At 44.7% G+C, this 24888-nt stretch overlaps 1 protein-coding gene across 5 annotated transcripts in view; it reads right to left on the bottom strand.

Annotated features, from left to right (window-relative positions):
• The window catches only part of TRIM67 (tripartite motif containing 67), a 33344-nt gene extending 8664 nt beyond the window's left edge, over nt 1-24680 (bottom strand). Inside the window, exons 1-8 of one of the 5 annotated variants that reach the window (XM_042796111.1) lie at nt 24148-24680; nt 23448-24099; nt 17252-17347; nt 13151-13273; nt 11756-11866; nt 10065-10218; nt 3609-3766; nt 549-687 (exon numbers count right to left, since the gene is read on the bottom strand). In XM_042796111.1, coding sequence (XP_042652045.1) covers nt 549-687; nt 3609-3766; nt 10065-10218; nt 11756-11866; nt 13151-13273; nt 17252-17347; nt 23448-24099; nt 24148-24422 — 1708 coding nt within the window. In that variant the 5' untranslated portion in view covers nt 24423-24680. Of the gene's footprint in view, nt 1-548; nt 688-3608; nt 3767-10058; nt 10219-11755; nt 11867-13150; nt 13274-17251; nt 17348-23447 lie in introns of all 5 variants that reach the window. The other 4 variants (XM_009975915.3, XM_032985409.2, XM_042796110.1 and 1 more) reach the window with 4 other exon arrangements.
• Nucleotides 24681-24888: the final 208 nt, after the last annotated feature.

Here is a 24888-nt window from a genome sequence, read left to right as displayed (position 1 = left end):
GCAACACAGCATAAAAGTGGAAGTGATAATAGCATGCACTTCTCGATTCATTACAGTATCATTAACAAAGACGAACTTCTTTTAATGCCTGTATGGATGTCAAGTATTATTACAGAGGAACAAGCATCAATTCCCATGTCTGTATTATCAAACCTTTCTGTGAAATTTAAACAGTAGTGAAGAAAAAGGCAAATGCCAAAGATACAGGGAGAAGTGGCAACAGAGTGGCACAAAAATATCCCATGTGTAGCATAACTGCTTATGTATGCTAAAGCAAGTAAGAATCTTCGTTAGATTCCAGACTTCTACAGGCAAATAAAATTGCATGATTTGTCACCTGAAGTGCTACTGATAATGGAAAATCCCCCAAAGTGCTAAGAAGAGAGCTCTGTCCCTGCGCACACTCAGTTCCTGGCCTCTGCACTCAGATGGTCCAAAATCTCCATGCCAGCAAGTGCCAAAGATACCACTGGGTATAAAGGGATGCAAGTGCCCTGCCACTGAGACCTGCAGCTTTTCACTTAGAAACCAGCAAAAACCCAACTCACCATCTGACGTCTGTAAAATAACTGTCTTGCTGTAAGGACCAACTCCCGATGCATTGAAAGCTTTGACCCTTGCATTATAGGTACTGTTGAAATGAAGGCCATCGATGGTGCAGAGAGTCTCCTTGCCAACATATACTTCCTAAACATTCCACCCCCAAAAAATAAAGGAGAGAGAGAAAAAGGGACATAGTTTAAGTGTTTCTTTGTGCCTTGTGATCACGTTAAGACTTCTAAATGTAAGCTACAAGTTAACAGATTCTCGTTGCTTCCCAGGATGTAGAAATTATGCTGTTATAGCACGGACAGCCACAGCAGTGGAGACACCAAGGATGGTTAGCAGTGGAGACTTTACAGTGAAGATGAAGCTGGAAGGGTACAGCATAAAGAGCAACACAGAAAGATCTTAATTTTTATCCTCTTTTCTTAAACACCTACTCCAAAACACTATTTTGGATAGTAGTCCCAGTGTCTGACCCACTGTGGCCATCCTGATGGCCATTTATGTAGGACCAAAAAAGGGGGGCGTGGAAGAATAAAAAAAACCAAGTAAGCACAGTTTTATTCTGTTGGAAAGGTTGTCTCATGCCTGCGTTAAAATATAATTTTGAAACCTGCAAATATAGAGCCAGAAGAAACTAATCTCCTAAAGATTAGAATCACGTGCATCACATGATGAAACAGTAATTAGACAACAGAGACATCATAGAAGTCTGCAAAGATTTATTAAACAGCAAGCACTTGTGTAATGTGAAATATTTCAGGAGGATGAACATCTAGGCAGACTAATGAAGAGGATCAGTCAGATTATACAGTATGATGAACTGAAAGAAGCCTAGAAACCTCGTGTTTGTTGGAAAACTGAATAGAAAATGACAGAAAAGATAAAAATCCTGACTTGGCAGCAGGTTGAAAACCAACATTCCTTTCCACCTCTGATTTCTCCAATTTTGTGAAATCCATAGTTTTACGGTAGCAAAGGCCCTAAAGAGCTTAAGGCTGTGACTAGGCAGACCACTCAGGTCCCAGTTCAGTTAAGACACATAAGTATATGCCTAAAGAGTAGTCCTGTTGATTAAATCTCTTTGATATGAACCTGAAATTAATTAAATATGTGATGAATAAGAAAGGGATTGCTTAAGTTTACAGCAGGTCCTGTGTTTGTCCACTTTTCTACCATGGAAGCTGCTACAATAACAAAATCTCTTCAGTCCTAAGTTAGCTGATCTTTCATGGAGAGAAAGAAGAGTTTTAATAGAATATTTTAATTTATCTCCATGTTATAACATATGCTGTCTGTGCAAAAAAATTGTATTTGTAGGACAACTCTCACATTTTCTAACCAATTTCATAATTTTACCACTGTTCACTGCTTGTGTTTATTCAGCTTGATGCTCTCTGCTATGATGGGAGACAAAAAACATTCTTTAAATCCACCCAATGGATACTGATAAAGTGCAGTGAGTGTCACTGCTTTCAGATACATAATCCTTCATGAAAAGGGTCAGCAAACTCTTACTGAAATGGCATTCCTGAGAAGACTGCAGTTTATCTTTCAATTAATAAAACTGAGGGTGTTTCTACCACAGCAAAGTGTTCCCTTGAGAAGTTGTCACCCTAGATTTTTAAGGATTGAGATGGTTTTGTACCTTTCTCAATCCAAAATCTTGATATGGCAGTGCTGGCAGTCCTAAAACCTTTGCCAGTTACAACTCCCCTCACACAAATGGGCTTGGACACATACCAGCCTGAAATTTTGTTTATTCACAAGTACTTATTTAGATGTGCACATTCTTTATGAAAGCACCTTGTTCCTAACTCTTCATTCATCACACACTTACAACACTCTTACCTACTAATATTAAATATATTGGCAGCTCCCAGAAGCTGTTCACAAAGGTACCTTTTCACACTTTCAATAGTGGAGACCAGCCTCTTCAAACCCATGCAAAATGATACCTGGACCCAGTAACTGAGGAGACCTTCCAGAAACACAGTGCCCTCTTCAAAATGCCCTACCAATATTGCTGTCTCTTCTAATGAGGGGTACCCAAATCAGGTGCCTTTGCCAGCTATGGGTATAGCGGTTTGGCTCAAGGACACAGTTCCTCCAGGAAATGCCAGGCCACTTCCAGCTTGAGAAACCTTCAGGCTTCCGGTAAGAAGCCAGTTTGCAGCTCCTGAAGAAATGCCATCACTTGTTTTTGGCAACAATTCCCATTTGTGAAGACAGCAGCTGTATTCCACAGTGATCTCCAGACGCTTTCAAGGCACTAGACCCTAGGGAATGCACTGGGCCAGCTTGGTCCTGAAATAACAGGAGCATGAAACCTGCCCAAGGAGGAAGGGCCACAGCTTCCAGCAGGACATGGCTGGCAGAAAGCTGACTGACTTATTTCTACAGTTTGTTTATTGGGACGTGGCAAGGAGGGATGGGAGCTTGTAAGTACCCTGTACCTGCATCCAGGAGCAATCAGTTGTGGCATCACCCTGCGGGTTTAGAAGGACAGCACTGGGGATGCCCTCCCATACTTACCAACCCCATCGCAGCGTGTCTGTGGAAAACTTCCATCAGCCTGGTCTCATCCACTCCCAGAGAAAAGATTTAGAAATCCCATATTTTTATGCAGAATCCCATTTTTACTCATAAAAACTGGAAAAATTGAGTTGCATTTCCGGACAAAGAATCTCAGCTGTTGAAACTGGGTGCTATGAACAGATGAGAGCAGGAGCTTCAAAGAAATCTCTGTTTTGTGGAATGAACCACCTTCAGCTCCTGTGGGCTAATATGGGATTTTCTGCTCTGGTATACTCCAGGAGGACCTCCAGGCCCTCTTTGCCAGAGTCCCAAGAATAACCTCAACCAAACTTCCTACCCAAGCTGGAGGTCCTTCTAAGAAGCAGCAGCTGTACTACTTTCTACATCCACACGATGGAAGCAGGATGTTTTGACAACCTGTATCTTCCCTATGCTCTCTCCCCACCCTCAGACAGACACAAATCCGTATCTTGAGGAAACTCACATACAAAGAAACACAAATAAATGCTGAATGAAATTCTCACTCGGAATTGGCCACCATCTCCATCATCAAGTTCCAAGATATAACCCTCCACCAGGTTGTGGCTCAAAGGTGGCATCCTCCAGGCCAATGTCACACTGTTGTTTCTGGTGCAACACTTCTCCAGCTGCAGTAATGGGACGGGTGGCACTGTAACAGGAACTGGGTACAGATTAGTGTAACTCTGCCCTACCCCATTAGTCTGTGAGGTGAGCAGTGTGGGGACCACTCACTTCCCTCCCCTCACAGGAGAGTCAATATTCGTTAGGAAGAGGGTCCGTTCCCTTCCTTGAAACAAAAGGCAGTAAAAATGATATTACAAAATGTCATTACTCTGTTAGACAAATCATTTGGCTGAAATATGTAAACAGAAACCTATCTGGACATGCTTCTGGTGCCTCATAAGAGCTACAGTCTTGGTACCTCACGTTTGGTTTCTTTCTCAGGGGTCGCTGGCTGGAAGAGTTTTTTTCTCACACTGAAGCACTTTGCCCTCCCCAAAATGAGAGAGGGAACAGTGGTGGCAGGCGGTGTCTTGGGCTATGGAGCAGCATGGGAGACGCAGTGCTGCCAGGAAGCCCAGCTCATTGATGAAGAATTGGATTATTAACCTACAGAGTAGCCACTCCTCCCAGCACGGCGGCAAAATAGAGCCTGAACTCCACGGACAGCAGGAAAACAATTCTTCACAATAGGGTGCAGGTTTTTTTAAATCTAATGTAACACACCACCCCCCCTTTTTCATCAAAACCACCCTGGTTATGTTATATTTATGGCAGTCATACTTAAAAGAAACTGTTGAAGAAAACTGTTCCATCTGCAAATTTTATCTAAATCCCTTGGTTCGGGTAGCAAAAGGAACTCCTGCACTACAGCAGACTGCTTGTGGCTCTCTCCTCCCAGAAATCACAGGTGCAAAGTTATCTATCAACATGCCTTTTTAGTGATTCGCTCAGGAGAAACACCAAGAGACTGTTGACCAGACCAGCATCTTAAAAGTAAAAATAAACAGAGTAAAACATTCAGCCATGCCTCTGTGGGAGAGGCTTCCACCACACCTTCTCTGCTAAACACAACTAAACTCTCACCATTCGCTCTTTGCTGGCAATTATAAAGTGAAAATTCAGTCTTCTGGAGAGATCTGTCATGTATCTTACACACTGTTGAAATCATACAGGTTAAGTGGGATGTAAGTGATGAATAAACCCTGTGTGGTCTTATGCCCAAGGCTGAATTTCACCATTCAGGATCATTTCTGCAGAGCTTGACTGTGTCTTACAAGGAGCTGAGTGCTCCGGTTATTCACTGACTTAGCTCTTAACGATGTCAGCTTGCTCTTCTTTTATCTACTCTGCTTTGAGCCTTTAGTTTATTTTACTCCCTCTGTCTGCGTGAGAGCTAAGCCCTTGAGCTGTTCCTTTCGTCCTGTTTTACCTCTCCGGATAAAAGAGGACTGTTCGAGTTTTGTGTACCAAGCAGTCTGTGGGAAAATGGACGCTACTGTGTGACGGGGCTAGGGCTTTACCCCCACTTTGGAAGTGACACGGAAGTCAACATCACACTTGTGATAAACAGTGCAGAAGGTACCATGGCTTTCCGCTGACATTATCCATCACTGCAGTGAACACAGATGGTTGGTAGCCCAGAAGAATGACTGTGGTCTAAAACAAAAGAGCTTTATAAATTAGCTCTTGAAGGTTTTTCTGTGAAAAGAGAAGAAGAAGCCTTGTTCCTATTCCTTGATATTTAAGGATGATTCAGAGGGTATTATAAATAAAAACTTGGTTGTTTATTCACATGGAAAGTTCAGACTTTTCTCTAGGAGACATTGTGTCTGGAGAAGTAACAGAAATGTGACAAGAGTCAAAAACCTCAAAACGAGGAATTCAGAGATACGGGATTTTTAAAGTGGTTTTGTCTGTGTTTGTTAGGCTGTGTATTTCTAGTGATTGATGAGCCCGGGAGAAGACAGGGCTGTATCAGCCATCCACACTCCTGCCACTTTAGCTAACCAGTTAACCCTCTCAGGAGGCATTTGCTGGGTCCTCCCCGCTTCTGAGACTCCCCCTTGAAAAACTGGATGAAAACCTAACTCCTGAAGTTTATAAAGTGGAAAATAGACAACATCCCCTCACCTCTGAATAAGCCACTAACCTCTCCAACCTCCTGCAAAAATCTCCCGGGAACACTGATGGGAGGCTTTCAGGGACTGTTCACATAATGCACAATGCTGAAAAAAAAGAGCAGAATTCTGGGGGGAGGGTAAGTACATTATAAGTCCCTTTTAATTATGTAGACAAGAATGTTGTCTGGGATTAGAATATGTTTTCATACGTTAAAGGGCTGTTGTTCCAACTTCCCAGGAGCAGTGTGAATCGTGGCGCTACGTGTGAGACTCACACATGCTATGAGGAAGTGCCTGGGCTTCTTTACCGTGTCACTGGACATTTAAGTTTTTGTGAGTAATCCTTATCATCCTCCTACTCCCTTTGGGCCAGCCTGTGGCCTGAACCACACAACCTACGGTAGCTGAAGGAGAAGTAAGAGGCTCCCAACAAGCAGCTGTGCAGCTTTGCTGGGTGACGCTCGCTGTGCCTGCCCTCCTGCCTCCTGCCCTGGATGCGGATGGGCAGAGATCTGCCTTGATCTCAGATTCCCCCTGGGAGGAGAAAAGGTGAACACTTGTAAAAGTCATAGGAAAGTGCAAAGTGAATTGAACAATTGGGTCACTGGGATTACTTCATAGCAAAGAGCAATGTGACAGGACTAAGAAAAGAAAAATATAGACAAAGTGTCAGGAAAAAAAAAGAAGACTCAGATGTTAAATTGAAGTGCTGTTCCAGTTCTTGTTCAACTTAAAGTCCTCTAGAGAGTTTTTAAAGGAAAAGATTAAAAATATAAAGGGAGAAATTATACTGCATTAGCACAGCAAGACCAACTAATGAGTCTGAATGATGTTCCGCTATTTTAAAAGTGCTTCATGCAGGTCACACTTAGCTGAAAAATGTGATACTGATGTCTCATGTCAACTCAGCAGTTTCAAAAACACCTTGCTCAATGCACCTCACAGCTGATCTCCTCTCAGGGTACACTAGGGCTGCTCTAAGATGCTGTCTCTTATTTGTCCTCTTGACAAACAAGTTATTCAATGATGCCCTCCACCTTCCCAGATTAATTTTTAAAGGACTAAATGCACTGAAAGAAGGGGACCCTCAGAAACATAAAAACTTTGACCTCCTCCAAAACTGCAGTATTGCCCTGTAACAGCCCAAGTCACTGCTGTAGCAAGTGCCCTACAGTCTTATCAAGAGAGAATGAAAGGCCACAAGCAAAGACCTGGGTCTGTGACACAGAGCAAACAGAACCAGGGATAAAGCCTTTAATGAAACAGTTACTCTTCCATTATCAGGGCTATGCAGCTCATGGCTGGAAAAGCAGAGAATTGTGGCAGAAGATGTGTCTGAGGAATCTTCATGGACTGGTTTGCAGAAGAGGGAAGGAGTCACTCCTGACAAGGAGAAGGGGCATATGAGTGAGTATTCAGAGGTGGTACAGAAAAGTAGAGAGTAGCTATAGTTTTTCCTATTTCGTACCTAGTCTCCATTTTATAACAAATCAAGATTGCATGACAGTTCCAGCTGTTTGTACAAAACAAACCTGGAACACATATTTGCCTGTGCCCATAGCCTGAACTGAGGAAATGTGATGTATGCATTGAGCTAGTCATCAAAGAGGACAGGAATTTTGTGCCGAGGGACTTAGAAAAAGCAATAGAGAGAAGAAAACATGGACAGAGGAAAGGGATCTGGAAAAGCTCAAAACACCAGCAATTACTAGAGCAGCGTGTGTGTCTCAGCAGTTCAGCTAGCCTAGGGAGCGTGGGACTCTTGCCAAAGGGCTATCAGCGAGACCCTTTGGTCAACATGACTGCTTAAGCATTACTTCTGCACCTATCACATTTCTGCACATTTAATTTTTTACCAAATTGCTTCTTCTTTCAATAAAAAGAAAAAACACCCCCTGATCTTTATTTATTGAGATCAGCTTTAGATATGGGCTTATAGAGAGTCCACCAGTAGGGTACATGAACAAGTCATCAAAGCAAATATAATGTGATTTGTTCTCATTTGCATTCTTCTTTGTCTAACACAGTGAATCAATGTTTACTTACAAGCATGCTTTCACTCTAAATGACCCATGCAAGCTCATCAAGGTTGAATGAGGCCAGAGTTTGAAAAAAAATATAGAAATCCAGTCATGCACTAAGCATCGATAACAACAGTACAGCCCTTATATAGCAAAGCTTTTGGAACAAAACAACTTGCAGTTGGAAAAGTCATGCTGGCCCTTTTCTCCTAGGTTTCCCCAAAACTCTCTTTAAAGATCGTCTCTGATGACTTTAATGCATCTATGCTTCTCAGATCAACCAGTATAGCGACTTAATAACACTCCCCTCAATACTGACATTTGGCAAAGATTGATGACTTGATGGTGCACTGGGGTAGGCAGGACTGGAGAAAGAGGAGCAGATGTGAAGAGATACATAGATTTTTCTTCGTGAATATTAGCTTGGGACCAGTTAGTGGCTTGTTCTGCATGGGCACACAGCAGCACGAGGGGGAATAATGCCACCCCTTATGCACCTTCAGGAACAGTGGCCAAGTTAACGCCATTTCCACCATTCCTCGCATGGTGTGTACATGGTCATGCCAGCTGTGCTAGCCAACCTGATGGGACATGCAACAAGCAGTCCCCGGTCAAGGCTAAGACAGCTCAAGGAAGAGCCCTTCCTGAGGGCTAACTGTTAAGGTGCCTCTGGGGAGCAAAGCCCAAGGGTGTTTGTACGCTCTGCACAGGTTTGGGCAGAAGTGGTCCTGTCCTTTTCTCTGCTCCTCAGGCTGTGGTGAGCTCTAGCTCAGTACCAGAGCTTCACCGTGATTGCATGATAGATGAGAGTGTAGCACACAGGACTATCTTTCATAAAGCTCCAGTGAATCTGTCTCAATTAAAGTCTTGTAAGTCTTCAAGCTTAAAGCCAGATGGATGTTCAAAAGCCAAACACCTAAACTGCTCTCACCTCAGGTGACCTGTGGTTAATTAGCAATCTAAGTGGATGATTTAACTAAATTTTTTATATGTTTGGGAAGGAGAGTGGTGGAAGTTTAGTATTAAATATATTTAACAATAAATATGGCCAGCATTAAATATCAACTGATATAAAAAGACAAGTACAGACAGTATTTGGGGAAGTTTTTTCAGTGATACTGTTTCTCTCTTGGTTCTGCTTTCCTGGCTGTCAACATTTCTAATAAGCAGTTCACAGGTGTTTTTTCAGTGACTTTAACACAGCCCGATTATGCCAAGATGCTAACCATTCCTAGTGAGCTGACTCTGGCCTTTAACTGTTTATCCATTGTTTCTCCACACATTTATCTGCCAAATTATCCATCCTAATTACTTCATCTTGGGTCTCTTAGATTCAGAATTAGGCTCAGAAAGAACAGATAAACTGAACAGAAATCTTTATGCTTGCTTGGAGTCCAAAAAAAAAGCACATCCGACATCACGACACAATTATCCTTAACTCATTCACTGACTTCTGGCAGCCTCTACCCTGTCACCCACATGTATAATTAAGGCTTGAATCACAAGGGAGGGAAGCTAATGGCATCATTCCCAGGGACCACAATGGCCTTCAAATTTAGCCAGTCTATGGATCTATCTAATTCTGATGCAGTTCTCATCCTGCTCCATATAAACCAAGCTCATTACAAGCGCATGATGCTAATTTATTTTTTTTTGCCAATGGCAACTACTGTTCATCAGCTTCTCCTTTTAAATACTTTTTTTACCCTCCTTTCCCTTTAGTGTGTCCCTCGGAATCATTCAGATACTCAGGAACAAGAAAGAGTATAGCTGTGGAGCTCCTTTCCCCTTGTGAATCTCTGCCTCATGATTTTTTTTTAAGCTAGGCACTCTTCGCAGCACAGTCCAGATATTAGTCAAAAGGTTGTGCGTTTTTTCCCTATTGAAGCATAGGTGTGTGTGGAGGAAGATTTATTTTCTACTTCAGCTGTTCTTGACAAGATAGGGGTAATTGGTATTTTGTATTAACCATGTTAAATCTAGGAATGCTATAAAGTGGCATAAAGTTTCATGCAGCTAATGCATTTTTAATCTTCAAAGCTGACAGATAGACCTACTCTGAAGAATGTATCCTTTCAAATATTTAACTGCACCTGGTATCTCTGCCTGAGTTTGTTCAGGTCACTGCATGTGAGGTGATCACACTTTTCCAGGAAACACCCAGTAATCTGAATTTGCCTGAAAAACTTTTAGAACTATTCAGCAATTTCAAGTCATCCCTCTTTCCTCCCTCCGTTCCCCTGTCCATCCCAGCGCTGTTTCAACACATGCATGAAAAAACAGAAAAAAGAAAATCATAAAAGCTCACCCCTACATTTCATCTGAATAAAATCCAGCTGGTGAATCGACTGCAGTAAAGGTTCACTATCCAGAGTCAAGTCAAATTCAGCAGACACTTTTGGCTCCAAGGCTCCTTTGACCCACTGTTCCTGAGATACCTGAACACGCTTGATTAAAGCATCCGAAATCTGAAAGAGAGTATCAGGCTTATAATGAAGTGGCAGATGCACACACTGAAAATGACAGAATGCCTGTGAGATCCAGCAAAGAAAGCAGGAATGCGACAGCACAACAGCTGAGATGGGATCTGGTCATTTTGGGGTGAGGTCCATTTACGTTGTATCCTTTCATCTTGTCTTTTCAAAACAAATCTCATCTCAGGGTAGGAAAGTAAAAATTGCAAGCCTGTTATGTTATGTATCATGCCTCTGAATGCCACATATAATTCTGCACTCTGTTCTCTGATCTGCATCAGGCTAGTTTTGCTCTCCTGTTTAAAAAAGTTGCACAAAGAGAGGCTTAAATGTTAGAGGGTCTCTCCCTTCAACAGAGATGATTCAGTGGATGCAAGGTGAAAAGAATAAAAGAAGTCAAATGGGAAGGAAGGTGTATATTTCTCACAGTGAGGGTGCTAAATTGTCAGATTTTCGAAGTATTGATGGATTTTCTATGATTACATCAAAACTTAATTTAAATTTTAAATTTTTGCTCTAGATCAGCCCACAGACAATTAGGCCAAAAATCAGACTAAAATGACCGCAGTGGACTCTTCTGGAAGTGAAATTCTGGCTCTGTCAAAATCAATGAACTCAACTGTCCAAGAGTTCAGTGAAGCTGCCATTTGGATATCTGGAGTCCCTCCCGGTAAGCTTCATGTAAATCACAAGGGGCAGAATTTTCTTCTGGATGGTTCAAAGAGAGTTTTTCTTTATTGCAGGAGTTCAGGTACCTTTCCTCATTACTGTTACTGGAAGACATTCCTGCCTGAGCCCCTGCATCAACAGCTCCTAATCAGTCTGTGCAGTAAGTGGAGGAGCATCTCATAGCCTTCTTACAACCTCAGAGTCACTTACTGGGATGCTGGATCCCTCAGCTGTGTTTCAATGTCCTGGCTGCAGGAGTAGTTGCTCTAAGTAACGCAGTGCCTCAGTGTTTGCTGGTTGCCTTGAAAGCACCATGAGATAAACCAGGAAAAGGTAAAAACAGAAGTATGTTTTTATAAAAGGTGACTGCAAGGAATGAAGCCACAAAGGTTACAGGAAAAGTAAACTGAAATGAAAACAAAGCATGTATCTAGCTAGCATGGAGATAAGACCTAAAGGTTTTATTTGTCATGCAGTATCCAACCACAGCCTGCTAAAATCTGTGTAGTCTTGAGATTAACGTACGCCACATATTCCCCACTCTTGCTTGAGACCAGACGTGACAGTAGCAATCAATCTGAAGTGCTAATAGGTTTAAGTTCGCTAATTCTCATCCTGTATTTTAGGGATGCTGCGACAGCCCTGTGACGCTCATGCATTCATGTGTGCAGTGTGCCCTGTTCAGCTGACAGCCATATGCAGATTGTTTTGTTTGATGTGCCTTTCTTCTTAGGCAATTAATAGGACAACATAATGAACAGGGCAAAATAAAATAATTTTTTAAAATCATAGAACTAATTGGGCAAAATTTAACTTTAATGTCTTTTCTTTTTATTCTCCAGAACACTGGAAAGAAAAATACCTGTAAAAACCCAGAGGGATCATTTTCTTTGATAACTTCTAGGCAGTACTCCATGAGCCCTGTTGACTGGCGTAGCTTCAGTGTACAGTGATTTATCTGGTCCCAAACAACCTGGAAAATAAGCATCAATAGAGTTCTGGTGACTGCCTCATCTTACCATGAATTGTACAAAACTATTTCAGAAGAAACAACAAATGTAAGAGTGTGTTAAAGCTATGCTTAATTTAGCTGCCATATGTCCATTGCCATATCTCCATCAGCTACACTCACTTGCTCTGTATTGTAAATACCGATAATTAGCTTGGCAAAATGTACACAGGGAATCTCAATTTTCAGAGCAGATTAATTGCTCAAAGATCAGGCTTGCTCAAGGCAGAAAGAGCACAGAATATGTTTCTGCATTTGCACTATTCACATTTACAATCACACTTTCACTAAAAACTGAGCTTTTAAAAAAGTGTTCACTTAAAAAGCAAATAATATAGAGGATAACTGCAGGAGTGGTTTCCTGCAGATTATGCTCTACCATTCTCTTCACAATGCACCAAGGATCCTGCTCTGCTTAAGAAAATATTGCTGGGATTAAGAAATAAAAAGGCTGCATCTCGTTTTTCCAGATTTTGGACTTAATTCTGCTGCCACATAGCTGTAGAGTAGGCCTAATAGCACGGTGTTCAATAGCACAACTCCTGAAGTACAACAGCCTAACAGGAATAAACTCCCAGATTAGCTGTGATGTTAGCAGTGTGTCCTAAGTGCTGGTTCTTGGTAAACTACGGGGATTTTTAAATGCTGATCTCAGGTAGAGTTTATTAGTTGTTTACCATGTTAGATATTTCACTTCAATTTTTCCTTGTCTTAGATACTATTAATGATACTGGCACTATAATACCTCACAATCACATATGCAATTCAACATTTCAAGAAATGTGCCTATTTAAACATTTCTTGACTGCCACTTTGTTCAACCATTTATAGCTTTCTTCTCCCAACCCTCCTTTACTGCATTTCTTTAATATCTTTTGAGTGGTACATGGATTTCTGGAGGTGGCTTGCCTGAATTTCTAAGGTTTGAAGAGACACCAAAATCCTAACATTTTACTTGGACAGAAGGTTCCAGAATCTAAACCACACACCGGTTTCACCTCTCAAAAGATAGCCTCAAACCATCAGATAAAGAAAGACTGATGGCCTCATTCAACAAACTGCTGAAGTATATGCCTCATTTTAAGTCTATACGCACAGCTCCACTAAACTGCTGAACTGGAACCTGCTAAACGACTTTAGGATTTGGTCACTAGGAATTTGCATGGTGTAAAGGGCTGGGGACTTGACAAAATGCACAGTAACAGCAGGTATCGGCAGCCATGCTCAGCTGATAAGAGTTGTGCTCACCTTCAGCTTGTGCTCACGTTCTTTGGTCACCTTTGTGAGCAGTTTTGCCTTTTGTCGCGTTAACGCATCAACCAAGGCATCACACTGAGCGACAAGACAGGCTTCGTAATCCAACCCGTTCTCCTAGAAGAAGGTGAGAGTCATACTCATCAAAGAAAGCATGTTTTACGCGTTAAGCTATTGCTCATTCTTACCTGTTTTTCTATTCAGAAAAGAATTCTTTTCAAGACTTCGGCATTTCTGTAGCCTTTCTGATTTCATTATAGCTGTACTAGTAATAGCTGCATGCTATAAAACGAACACTAAGACGCTATGCCACAAATGGGCTTATTTAAAACCTTGATTTACTGGCACTTTCCAGACGACTAGATGTAGTACAACATAATGTAAAAGCTAAACCTAACATACATGGTGCATACATATACATAAGAGGATTCTGTCCCATTCTGTTTTAATTATCACACTGCAGCAACTTTGAAATCACTGGCTCTACACCATGGCAATTAGAACAGAATTATGGACCTGAATCTGGTCTACAGGCTTATTACAAGGAAATTAATCAGGTACACAGCCCTGAGATTTCTGTATTGCTTCAAGTCCTTTTGTAAAAATAGCTAGCCCTTGGCAGTGGAGACAGGTATTTGATTAGCTTTAAAAAAACAACAACAAAAAAATGCATGACAGTTTTTTATTCACATTGTGATAAACCTCCCTGCTACGCAGAGGCCAGCATCTAAGGTATACAACCCTGAGCCTTGAGTAGGGCCTGGTATCACATACCATTACATAAACCCCTGTGCTCTCAATGGGGAACAAACCATGCTACCACAGAGTACCATGCAGCAGTAGAAATCTGAGTAGATGGTACTACAAGGTCCTGAGCTGCCCCTCCTCCTGGGGATGGCTTTCTCTGGGCATGGAACTGATGCTGCAGCACTCACTCAAAGGGAGGCTGTCCCTCGCTTCCTCCGCTCGTGAGACTAGAAGAAGAAAGATTTCAAGCTCCTCTTTCGTTGTCCTATCAGCTTTCCTCCCAGATACACAAATGAAAAAAAAAAAAAAAAAAAAAAAAGCAGCATTAAATGTGAAAAGATTTTAAACAGGTGCTGAAGGAGAAGCATCTCTGTGGTAAGACATCCCACACCCCTAACTCATTACTATCCCTTAGCTCTTTTGTTTATGTTTTTCTCTTCTTTTCTGTTCATTTGTTTTGTCTTCATTCTTTTGAGAGCAAAATTTTCAGCACTGCATTTCCTTCCCTCACTGCAATCCATGCATCCCGTTCCCCAGCTGAGAGATTCAGGGTCACTCTTCCCTGAGACGCCCCCGCCGCAGTCCTAGACCTGCCAGCAAGAAGGGTCGGGAGGGAGACACCAGACAGCTCAGTTACTGTTCACAGGTTTGTCTTAGACTCTTCCTGTTTGGCCTCTCTCCCTCCTCGGCTTGTATCACACCCGACTCCCCCTTGAGCCCATTTCCATCCAGCTACTCTTGAAGTACTGGTTTGTGTACAGATTCTGAATCAGTCAATCGCTGTAGTGCATCGTTTATCTCCTCATTTGCTGTTCGCACATCAAACAGGGTGTTTGGCGATATGCCTCTTTCAAGTGAGAAAGGATGAAATTGATACAGCAGATGGGAAAATATGAAAATCAGATAATGACAGCAACAAGGAGGAGCAAGGAAGCAACAGGGGCAATGAGGAACAGGCAGTTTCTGAAAAGAAGAGACCAAGAGATTTAAAAGTGACCTCAGAAAGGAGAAGGGAAGGAAAAAACTAGGGGAAACAACAGATCTGCAAAACAGAGCAAAGAAAAGTAGATTATGAATTTGCAAACTGCTCCAGGCAAGATAAAAGCATAGCTCCTGGTAGCTCTGGCAAACTCAGAAAGGAGAGGAAGAATGCAAATGGCTGTCTGGTCTGTTGTGTATTGAGACAGGATAATAAAATGTACATATTGCTCATTCCTTTGTGTAAACATACATGTTAAAGACATTTTTGCTGAGGGGTAAATATCTGCATGTGTGCGTGGCAACCATCGTAAGCCTTCTATTAGAAATAACCTGCTCAGAGATATATGGTTCTGGGTGTAAATCTACGTATGAAGGCTACATCTACTCCCCTCCCAAGTAACAGTCCAAGAACTGTTTTTTTGGTCCATCTGCCAAACGGCACAGAGCAGCTCATGACACATCTAAACCCTTTCCCCTCAAACAGCATGGCTGTACCAAACCTGCCTACCAGGAATATTCCTTGGTATGTGCTATCATCAAATGCTGCTTGAGCATCACCCGGGAAGAGCAGTTTGTAATGGGAGAAAACCATGCGTGGGAGCTCATTAGTGGTTAAAGTGTGCGGGTGATGGTCTCAGAGCTGTGCCCCAGCCTTGTTTCACTTAGGAATACATACGCAGCTGATTAGCCCTGATGTTTTGGTTTGCTGAAATTTGATGTCTTCACTCAGACTCAGAATGGAGACTGGCTCAACACGTCAGGGTCGGATCCAGATATGCCTAAATGTTAGAGGGTGAGCTGCTGGATACAGTTTCCTCTTCTGAGTTCTCCTCTAGAATTTTAGGCAATGAGCAGCATTAAATAAATGGTTTGGTCTTGCAATCTAATTGTAGCAGCTCCCTTATGCAGAGTAATTTGTCAGTCATTTTATTAAAACAGATTGAAGGATTTTACAGCATAGTCATAAATAGTTGTAATAGGCCACCTTTACGTTTCAGGAGGGAAAAATACATTTTTAATGGATCTAGGTGACTCAAGAAAAGATTGGTGACAGATTACTGTTTTGGATGAGTTATCCCATCCTAAAATAGCTGTTCATACCTGTAAGAAGAACTGCTCTCTAGAGGTGCCTGTCCTTCTCCTTGAAAGAAAGAAAGAATAAAAGAAGCCTAAATGACTAGGTTAGATGAGCTGCATGACTTTTAAATAGGTAAAGGTAGCTGAGAGAAACCTCACACTGTGTCCAAAACATGGCATGTGACAGGTGCCAGTCGGGGCCTTCACACTGATTTCTTTCACTTAGATGTGACTTGTTTTACCAGTTTCTGTCTCGGTTTGTTTGCTTCCCCACATGGCCACAGAAGACTGAGGGTGGGTAGCTATGCTGCCTGAGAGCTTTGCAGCATTTGTGGTATGAATTCATCATCTGGAGTGTTAAGTGGAATATTTTAATGATTACATTCTAAACTAAATACAGATTTTTGAACTTCTGCTTTGGCTTTCTGTTACTAACAGGCACAGGATTTGATTGTTGATGGAAGATCAGCAAGCAGCAGAGTGGGCATACCATGGAGCAGATAATGCATATTCCACAGAAGACCCACCGCCGCAGAGCACCGCAGGCTGCAGGTAACAAGCGTCTCCTCCTGGGCACTGTGCAGCTCAAAGTACCGCGGCACATTTCCAGCCACGCTCTGCAGGGTAAGAAGGACCGTGAGGATCACCCGACCCCCAGCACTGGCGAGCCTAAATTTGGTTGAAAATAGGACTTGTTTCATTTTGGGTTTGTGTCCCTCAATTACTGGACTCACCATGAGCCCTTTTCTGACTATTAAAGCTAGACAATTACAGGCACGAAAATATCTTCTGCTTCAATAAATGACCACATTGATTTAGCAGCATTTGCTGCTGCTTCTTTTTTTTGACTTCCTACAAATACTCTAATAAACAGGTTGACTGGATTTTATCCAGAAACGAGTACATTTTTAGAAAATGTAAGATGAAAAACAAATAGTAAATTTTGAATGTGTTAAAATAAGAACTTATCCTAAATGCCCAATTCAAGCAATTGCAGTCAGGAAGGAGCCCAGAAGCATGACTGATGGATTCAATCAAATACTAATCAACACAGCTCAGATGTCCAGTGTTGAGTATCAGCTTCTTGCAATAAACAGATAACAACCTAGAAACTAAGAGGGGCTTGAAGGCATTATTGGATGAATAATTTTGCCTAGCAAATCCGTTCAAGAAAGGTTAGATGATTCCAGGAAAGATTAGAACAGCACAGGAGACAAAGTCCTCAAATAAATTATTCACTCAGTTCTATTGATTACTGTATTATCAAAACTGCTAATATTCTACAGTTACCTGGATCTGCTGCAGTAAATTTTTCAGCTGAACCAAAAATTCTTTAGCTTCCTTTGCTTTATCTGAAACACCATTTAAAGCCTGAGACAGCTGTGCCTGCAAGAAAAAAAACGGAGGAAAAAAAAAAAAAAAGAAAAGTTAAGAGATAAAATGCAAATGTGTTTCTTACTAATCCTTGGGTTTGATGATTAATAATGTGCTAAAAGGCTTACTTGCTGTCGCATGTATTCTTACACGTACAGAGTGTTTGTGCTAGAAAAGAACAGTTAAGACTTTAATTGTAATAAGATTTAATAAAGGTGAAATATGCATGTGGGGGAAGTGAAGTATTGTGTCTGCACATTCCACTTCATTGCAGTGACTTGGTAAGTCAAAATATCTTTTTATAAGACAGCTACCCATATATATAAGGAGATAATTGTCTTACACTTACACAGTAGCATCTGTCATGCTGAAAAATCCCCAAGTGCTTTCCAAAATGGCACTTTTTTTTCATCAAAGCCTGAATTCTTTATAAATGTGGTAAATCCTACTAAACCTGAGATACACTAGGACTTCAAAGACAAGTCTGCATTTTCAGACTTCATAGTAATGTCCCTTCGGGGCTCTAGTTTCCCATGCTCCAACCCAATAAAAGAGTGACTATTTCTGGAAAAGTTCGAAAAACCCCTTCCTCTAGCTTTTGACTGGTGAGACCTATGGAATATGTCTGTTGTAAGATCACACTGAAGATTTAACCTCCCCTTTCCTCAGCTGGCACCTGAGATCTCTAAAGCAAACCAGAGGCCTTTTGATGGACTTCCAGGATGGGAAGGAAACGTCAGTTCTGCCCCCGGCAGACACGGAACCACCGTGGTCTGACCGGAGCAGCCCTGGCGCAGCTCCTCTGGAAGTCTGGCTGGGATTACAGAAAGTGTATTGCTCTGCTTGTCAGCCCATGGCAAGCCCAGGTCCAGCATTACTTCTCTGTGCAGATATAATACAGAGTGATCAGACAGGTCCCATCGTGAGTGTCCTGCAGGTTAGTCACTCTCCTCAGGCGGACTTGACAACTTCCAGATTGCCAATGCCCAGTTAATTATCCTCACCAGACGGACAGGACAACTGACATCAGGAAATGGAAGACTGAGTCTCTTCACTAACATCAGGCTTTCAGAAGGTTGCCGTCTCTTATTTCCTTAGGACTACAGTGTGCCTTGAGACAGAGCCTTGTATGTTGGGAGGCACAAAGGTTATGAGCCTCTAAGAGCAGACCTAATTGAAATTCAGTAAGTCACCACCCATTCTCTGCTTCCCTTTTGCTCCTGGAGGGAAGTAAATTACTACATCCCCAAAAAAGGGCACAGCTCACTTCTTCAGGCTGCCCAAGGATTTGAGCTTACCTCCTGCCTACGTATCTCCTACTCATCCTCCCCATGCGCTTGCTCATTCGCGCAGGCCAGCAAAGAGCAGACCCTGTCAGCTCCCCGTGGGCACTCCACAGCCCGGCTCCGAGGCAGAGGCACTGCCAAACTCCACACGGACAGCTCTGCAGGAAGCGCATACAAACCCTGACTGGGAGCTGGGACTGAATTCAGAGAAAGAAGCCATCCTACCTTTTTTTCCCTCCTGTTCACACAAAGTTTTTCCTTTTAGCCCACTTGTAGGTATTACATTAGTGCTAAATTTGAAAATAAAATATGCTTTGCTATAACTCATTTGTAACAAATGTAACAGGAAGACACATTACTCTGTGTGTTTCTCAATATTTGAATGCTTAGTATTTTCTTACACAAAACCTTGTCACTGAACAAAAATTTAGAGCGATGATGTTTGATATGAATGCTACTTGCGGTCACAGATGCAAACTCCAGGTCCTTGAAAAGGTCCCTATTTTCTGCCAGATCAGACAATCAAGACGTCAGATCAGCTCTCCACAGGCTGATCATGGCTGACACAGTTTAAAGCCCACCCTTTTTGATTGCACTTTCTGCTCCATCCACAAGCCTTTGGTTTGTCAAGCTGATGCAGGACAAGGTGGAAACAGCATATATGACCAAGCGGCTGAGGAGGAATCGAGAAAGAAATAGGTGGCAAAAGCATGGTATCCTCTGCCACTGACTTGCCCTATCAAATTGTCCCAGGGAGGCAAGGGCTCCTTTCTTTCAAATCAAAACCAATGGTCTGGTCCCAACAAAAGTAAAACTTCCACTGTTCCAACATCTGACCTAGCTCTCAAATCATCTCAAAGTGCATTTCACCAGACAAGAAGAACCAAAAGCTATATGCAGGCATCATAGCAGCCACAGAAAACTTAATCACTGCAGACGAATTGTAACCTGGCATATGTACCCATGGCAATTAGCACCAGGCCCTGCCTGGCTCCCGGCACACTCCCATCGTGAAGAGCTGCAGCAGAAACTCAACAGCACTGTTGTTCAGAGGGCTTGTAAGTGAATTGCTGCATTCATTAAAACCTGTGGTTGCATTAACGCAACTGCAGCGTGAAGCTGAAAAGACCAGATCTCCGTTTGTGAAACCCACTTAGAGATAATAGCCTTGTTTTTCCAAGCATTTGTAAAAGATACCTTACAAAGCAGTGGAGTTTAGTCATGCACTTCCCATTAAAACCAAATGGAGATACGTGACTAAGCCCTCAGTAAACCAACCAAGCCATAAAAAATGCCCTGTACACTCAGAGCAATCCTTCATGATGCAGAAATATTTACTGGAAGTTAAACAGAAATGTTACAAGCTCCATTGACTGCAAGACTTAATAACTCCTGACAAACAATACTCTACCTGGAGTTATCTTTACTTTAGTACCTGGTCTTGCAACCAATGATGTGGATGCTGGAGATGGATACCAAGTTTCTACTTCAATCAAATACAGGAACAGGGAGATAACAAGGGTGAGTAATTAAACCCAGATAGGCATGGAAGACCGATGCTTCCTTTGATCTTAGAAAATGAACCAGATAATGCCCACGTCCTTTTCCAACCGAACAGTTCATGCTCATTTAACTTGTTTTCCCTCCAACTCTCTTTAGCAGCAGATTAACTATTGATTAGATATGCTTGTCCTGGCACTGAATTCTGAAAGAGCCCACACGTTTTTGGGAACACAACTCTTTCGGCCAGCAAATAAAAGCAGGCATTTGGACTCCAACACTTGCCTTTGACCGCCTGACTCCCTGCCCTTCACAGTCCTATCCATCTGTGTTTTGGTATAGACATTTATAGAGACATATATAGATATATGCATATATACAATAATTTAGAAGGGGCAGAGCTGAAATTTGTTCACCATCATTCCTCATATTGGTAGGACATAGGCTTACCAACTGAAATCCGACAATGGTGTCGCTGTTCTTGCTATGAAGACATAAAAGAACTTAACTTCAGCAGAAGACTCACACAGTTTTACTTAATAACCTTAAACTGCTGGTCCAAATGCACTTCTCATGCAAGTGACTATAACAAAGTCTAGCTAAGTCAGTGGATTTTGACAGATTTACACCACTGGGGCCCTGTTGTTAATTTACACCATTTTCAATTTCTCTATAGGAGAAGTTGCATACGGCAGCACAATGGGGAACCTGCACCATTAACAGCGGCCAACCAGCCTAGTACAGCTTTCATCCCAGCAGTACAGCTGCAGGTAAATGCACATTTTAATGCATGGTCTGCAGCACTGTATGGATACAGTCTGTAACTTGCCACGATCACTATATAAGGCCCAGACAAAGGAGAAGTCAAACAGTTTGAACAAAAGGCTAATACAGAAATGGAATGGAAATGGATCCTGAAGCGGAAGGTGGGCAGGGCCTCTGGAAAAGCAGTTCTCTAGTCAGTAGAAAACATGTTTGAAGTTTACTGTTGCGGGATGAAACTGGGTCCTGAGAGGTGGGGAAATGGCTCTGGCGGCCCTTCTTAGGTCAAGAATACCTGCCACCGGCCTTAGAAGGGGATAAGCAGGTGCTTATCAGCTGATGGTGAACAGCTGTCCGTCTGCCAAATTTACTGGCTAACAGCTCTTACAGACAAGCCCTTCCAGCTGCGTCTACCAGCTACGCCTGGAGCACCTGGAGAGAACACATAATACTTGAATTACATTTGGCATACCACTCAAGGTAAGTAATCTTCGGTTTGGCCAAAGTAACTACAGGTGATAAACTTGTAGCAATTTCTGTATCTGAGAACTATTTCTAAGCAGAAGTATCTAATTCCAAAACATTTTATCTGAATGAATGTGAGCTGATGATTTAGCCTGTCTGGCTATATGGTTCCCTTATATTTACTTTCTGCCAAGCACTTTCTTCTGGGAAAAATAATGTTCACAAGAGCACAATTTTGGAGTTCCCACATTAGTTAAATTTGAGTATTTTGTTTCTTTCACTAGAATTTTCACACTGATTGAGGCTGTAAATCAAGTGAAAAATCACATTCTGCGATACTTTAGTCCTGGGAAAAAAATGCAGTAAAAATACAAACCACCAGGGTGTTGTTCATTCTTTTGACAGTATTTGACAGTAGGAAAGAGAGAAAATGACTGACTGAACTTTGATTACACCAGAGTTTATCACATTGTTCAAAAAGGCAACAGTGTTAACTCAAGGTACACCATAATACAGCACAAACTTGTCTCTCTCACTCTCAGACACACTTGGACAGTGAACTCCATCCTTGCTCATTAAAATAATTCTGCTCAGAAGTGGATTCTGACGTTGACATCAGCAGCAATAGCTTCAAGTTTGTAATCTGCTCCTTCTGGGCCAAGAGAACTTCTAGTCTGCACAAATACCCGTCATGGTAGGGAGGAGGTGGCTGAGCCCCTGGCAGAGCTTTCAAACTGAAACGTACTGAAGAAGTTTCGTCTTTCTCAGATGGACAAACTATGCAGATCAATCACCCCAAGGGGCATCTTTTCTGAAGCTTAAAATCAAAAGTCCATTTTTTGCCTTGGCAAATGTCTTAGCCTAGCTTGTGCTCAACCGCATTATGGCTGAGGGATGATGAGACCAGTTTTGATTTTGTCTTCTCCTGCACTGTCTGAAAGGATCTCTCTGTGTTTCCTTTACTGATGACTGCAGCAGAGAGCGAGAAGGGAATCCTGTGGCCAGCAGAGCTAGCCAAAAGCTCTTTGCACAGCTGTGGGGGAAGTCCTTTCCCCCTGTACAGCGAGAAGCTCCAAAGGACTGCTCTCAGCACTCAGGTATTTAAAGTCCCCTCTGTACATTCATATGTATTAACTAATCATTTTTCCGGGGTCCGCCGTCTTAGCAAGAAAGAGCTAACTTCATACATTCTTTCAACTTCTAAGGTCATGTCTTGCTCTTTATTCAGAGGGTTGCAAAGTCTTGTTTTTAACAAGGACAGCATGGCCAAGTGACCCAGCAGCTCTCCCAGACCTCAGCAACCCCCCGGTGTGGCAAAGCGGCTGGCTCTGATGTCTCCCCAGGGGCCTCCAGGGAGGGCTAAGGCGCTCACCTTGCAGGGAAGCACGAATCAAACTGTGGCACTATACGAATCAGAAAAAGCTTTACTTGTCCCTAGACCCCATCTGTCCTACGACTCCTTAATCATCTTTGTGTCAGGAAGGTCCCTCCAGCCATTCCTCCTGGCCATCTTGGGAACTGAACGGGAGGGGAGACCTCTCTGAGGCCCAGGAGACGACAGTGATGTCGCATGACCCTCCTTATCACGGTTTCCTGTCTAAAACGTCCGGGTGGCCCTGGGCCACTCTCCCTCACTGACATGCGGTGGGAAATGGATGTGGCAGTTTGCACTGAGTCCCAGCTGAAAGGGAGGCGGTGAAAGGAAGGAATTGACCATCCCATCCCCTCACAGGCAGCTGCGGCCACCCACAAGAGGACGGGATGGCCAAGGATCCTGTGGAAGTCAAACAAGTTAGTGAGACGGGCTCGCCAGTCCCAGGTGTCTGCCCGAGGGCTGGTTGAGCCTGAGATTTGCTGGCTAAGGTGAGGCCAACGTGGAAGGGAGTCTGTGGATCTTCTAACCCTGAGCGGAGGCTGCGGCGTCGCTGGGCTGTCTGGAAGGGCCAGGGAGCTCTGTGGCAAGGGGAAGAAAGGCCGGGAGGATGATGGACGTGAAGTCGCCTCACGTCCTGTAAACTGCAAGGCGATGTCAAGGCATCGGCACGAACGGTCCCCAGGGCCGAGCATCGCCCCAGCTCCGGCCGGCCGGCGGGACTCACCTTGTGCTGCTTCCACATGGCGCCCAGGGCCTTCACCTCGTGCTTGCCGTGCTTGCCCTCCTCCAGGCACTGGTAGCAGACGGGGCTGCGGCAGCTCACGCAGTACATGCTGTAGTTCTCCAGGTCGTGCTCGGCGCACGTCGGCAGCTTGCAGCCGCCGCCCGCCCCCTTCCCGCCGCCGCCGCCGCCGCCGTCGGGGGCGCCCGGGTGTGCGGGCGGCGGCGCCAGGCGGTGCTTGGCGAAGGGCCCGCGGGCCGGGTGGCAGCGGAGCTGGCAGGCGCTGCAGTACAGCACCTCGCACTGCTCGCACAGCACCGCGGCCGGCTCGGGCGGGCTGCGGTCGCAGAGCTGGCACTTGGCGGCGGCGGCGGCGCGGCCCTGCTGGTAGCGCTGCACGATGGCCTCCAGCAACCGGTTGCGCTGGAAGCCGCGCAGGCCGCGCTGGTCCAGCGAGGCGCTCCGGTGGCACTGCGGGCAGGTGAGGGAGGAGCTGGCGGGGCCGGTGCCCCGCGGAGCCGCCGCCGCCGCTGCTCCCGGGGGCGCCGGCACCAGCGGCAGCACCCGCACGCCGTTGGGGGACTTCAGGCTGGGCGTGTAGGAGCCGTAGCCGCTGTCGGTCTCGCTGTGCAGGCTCAGCTTGTCCGCGTGGTCCCCCCCGCCGCCGCCGCCGCCGCCGCCGCCGCCGCCGCCGCCGCCGCCGCCGCCGCCGCCGCCGCCGCCGCCGCCCGCCGCGCACTCCGAGTCCAGGCAGGCGGCGGAGCCCGCGGTCGCCCCCGGCCCCGGCCCCGGCGCCGCGGCGGCGGGCGGCGGCGCAGGGCCCCGCGGGTGGAGCAGGGGCGGCAGGTGCTGCTCGCTCTCCGGGGTCTGAACGGCGATGGTGCGGGCGCAGGGCAGGCAGACATTGTGCGAGCAGGGCAGGATGATGGGCTCCCGGAAGAGCGAGCCGCACACCGGGCACTTCAGCTCCTCTTCCATGGCCGCGGCGCGGCTTTGTGCGCGGGGCTCGGGCGGGCTCAGGCGGGCGGCGCGGGGTGGCCGCCCGCTCCCCCCATCCCCCCGCGGCGCCCTTCGCCGCCCACCTCGCCTCCGGGCGCCGGGGAGAGGCCGGGGGGGCTCCGGGCCCCGCTCCCGCCCCGGCGGTTCAGCACCCGCCGGGGACAGACAGCGCCGGGCGGCGGGGCCCTGGCCGGAGGAGCCGGGCGGCGGCTGGAGGCTGCCTGGGGCGAGGGAAAGGCTCCCTCCCGCCCCGCGGCTCGGGCAGGGAGCGCGGTGGGGCTGTTTTAACGTTAGTGGCATAGAGTAATAATATATGGGGAAGGGAGGCGGGGGGAGGAGGGAGGGCAGGAGTAGGAGGGGGCGGGAGGAGCCCTTTCCAGCAAATAAGTGGTCGCTCTGTCTACGGCTGGGGACGGCGAAAACAGTTTTTAAAGGATCTCTGTGC

Source organism: Tyto alba, unplaced genomic scaffold, assembly GCF_018691265.1.
Source record: "Tyto alba isolate M040663 unplaced genomic scaffold, T.alba_DEE_v4.0 Super-Scaffold_22, whole genome shotgun sequence".
In the NCBI taxonomy this organism is placed as follows: domain Eukaryota; kingdom Metazoa; phylum Chordata; class Aves; order Strigiformes; family Tytonidae; genus Tyto; species Tyto alba.
The sequence above is the reverse complement of the archived record's forward strand: the minus strand, read 5'-3'. Positions and strand labels throughout refer to the sequence as shown.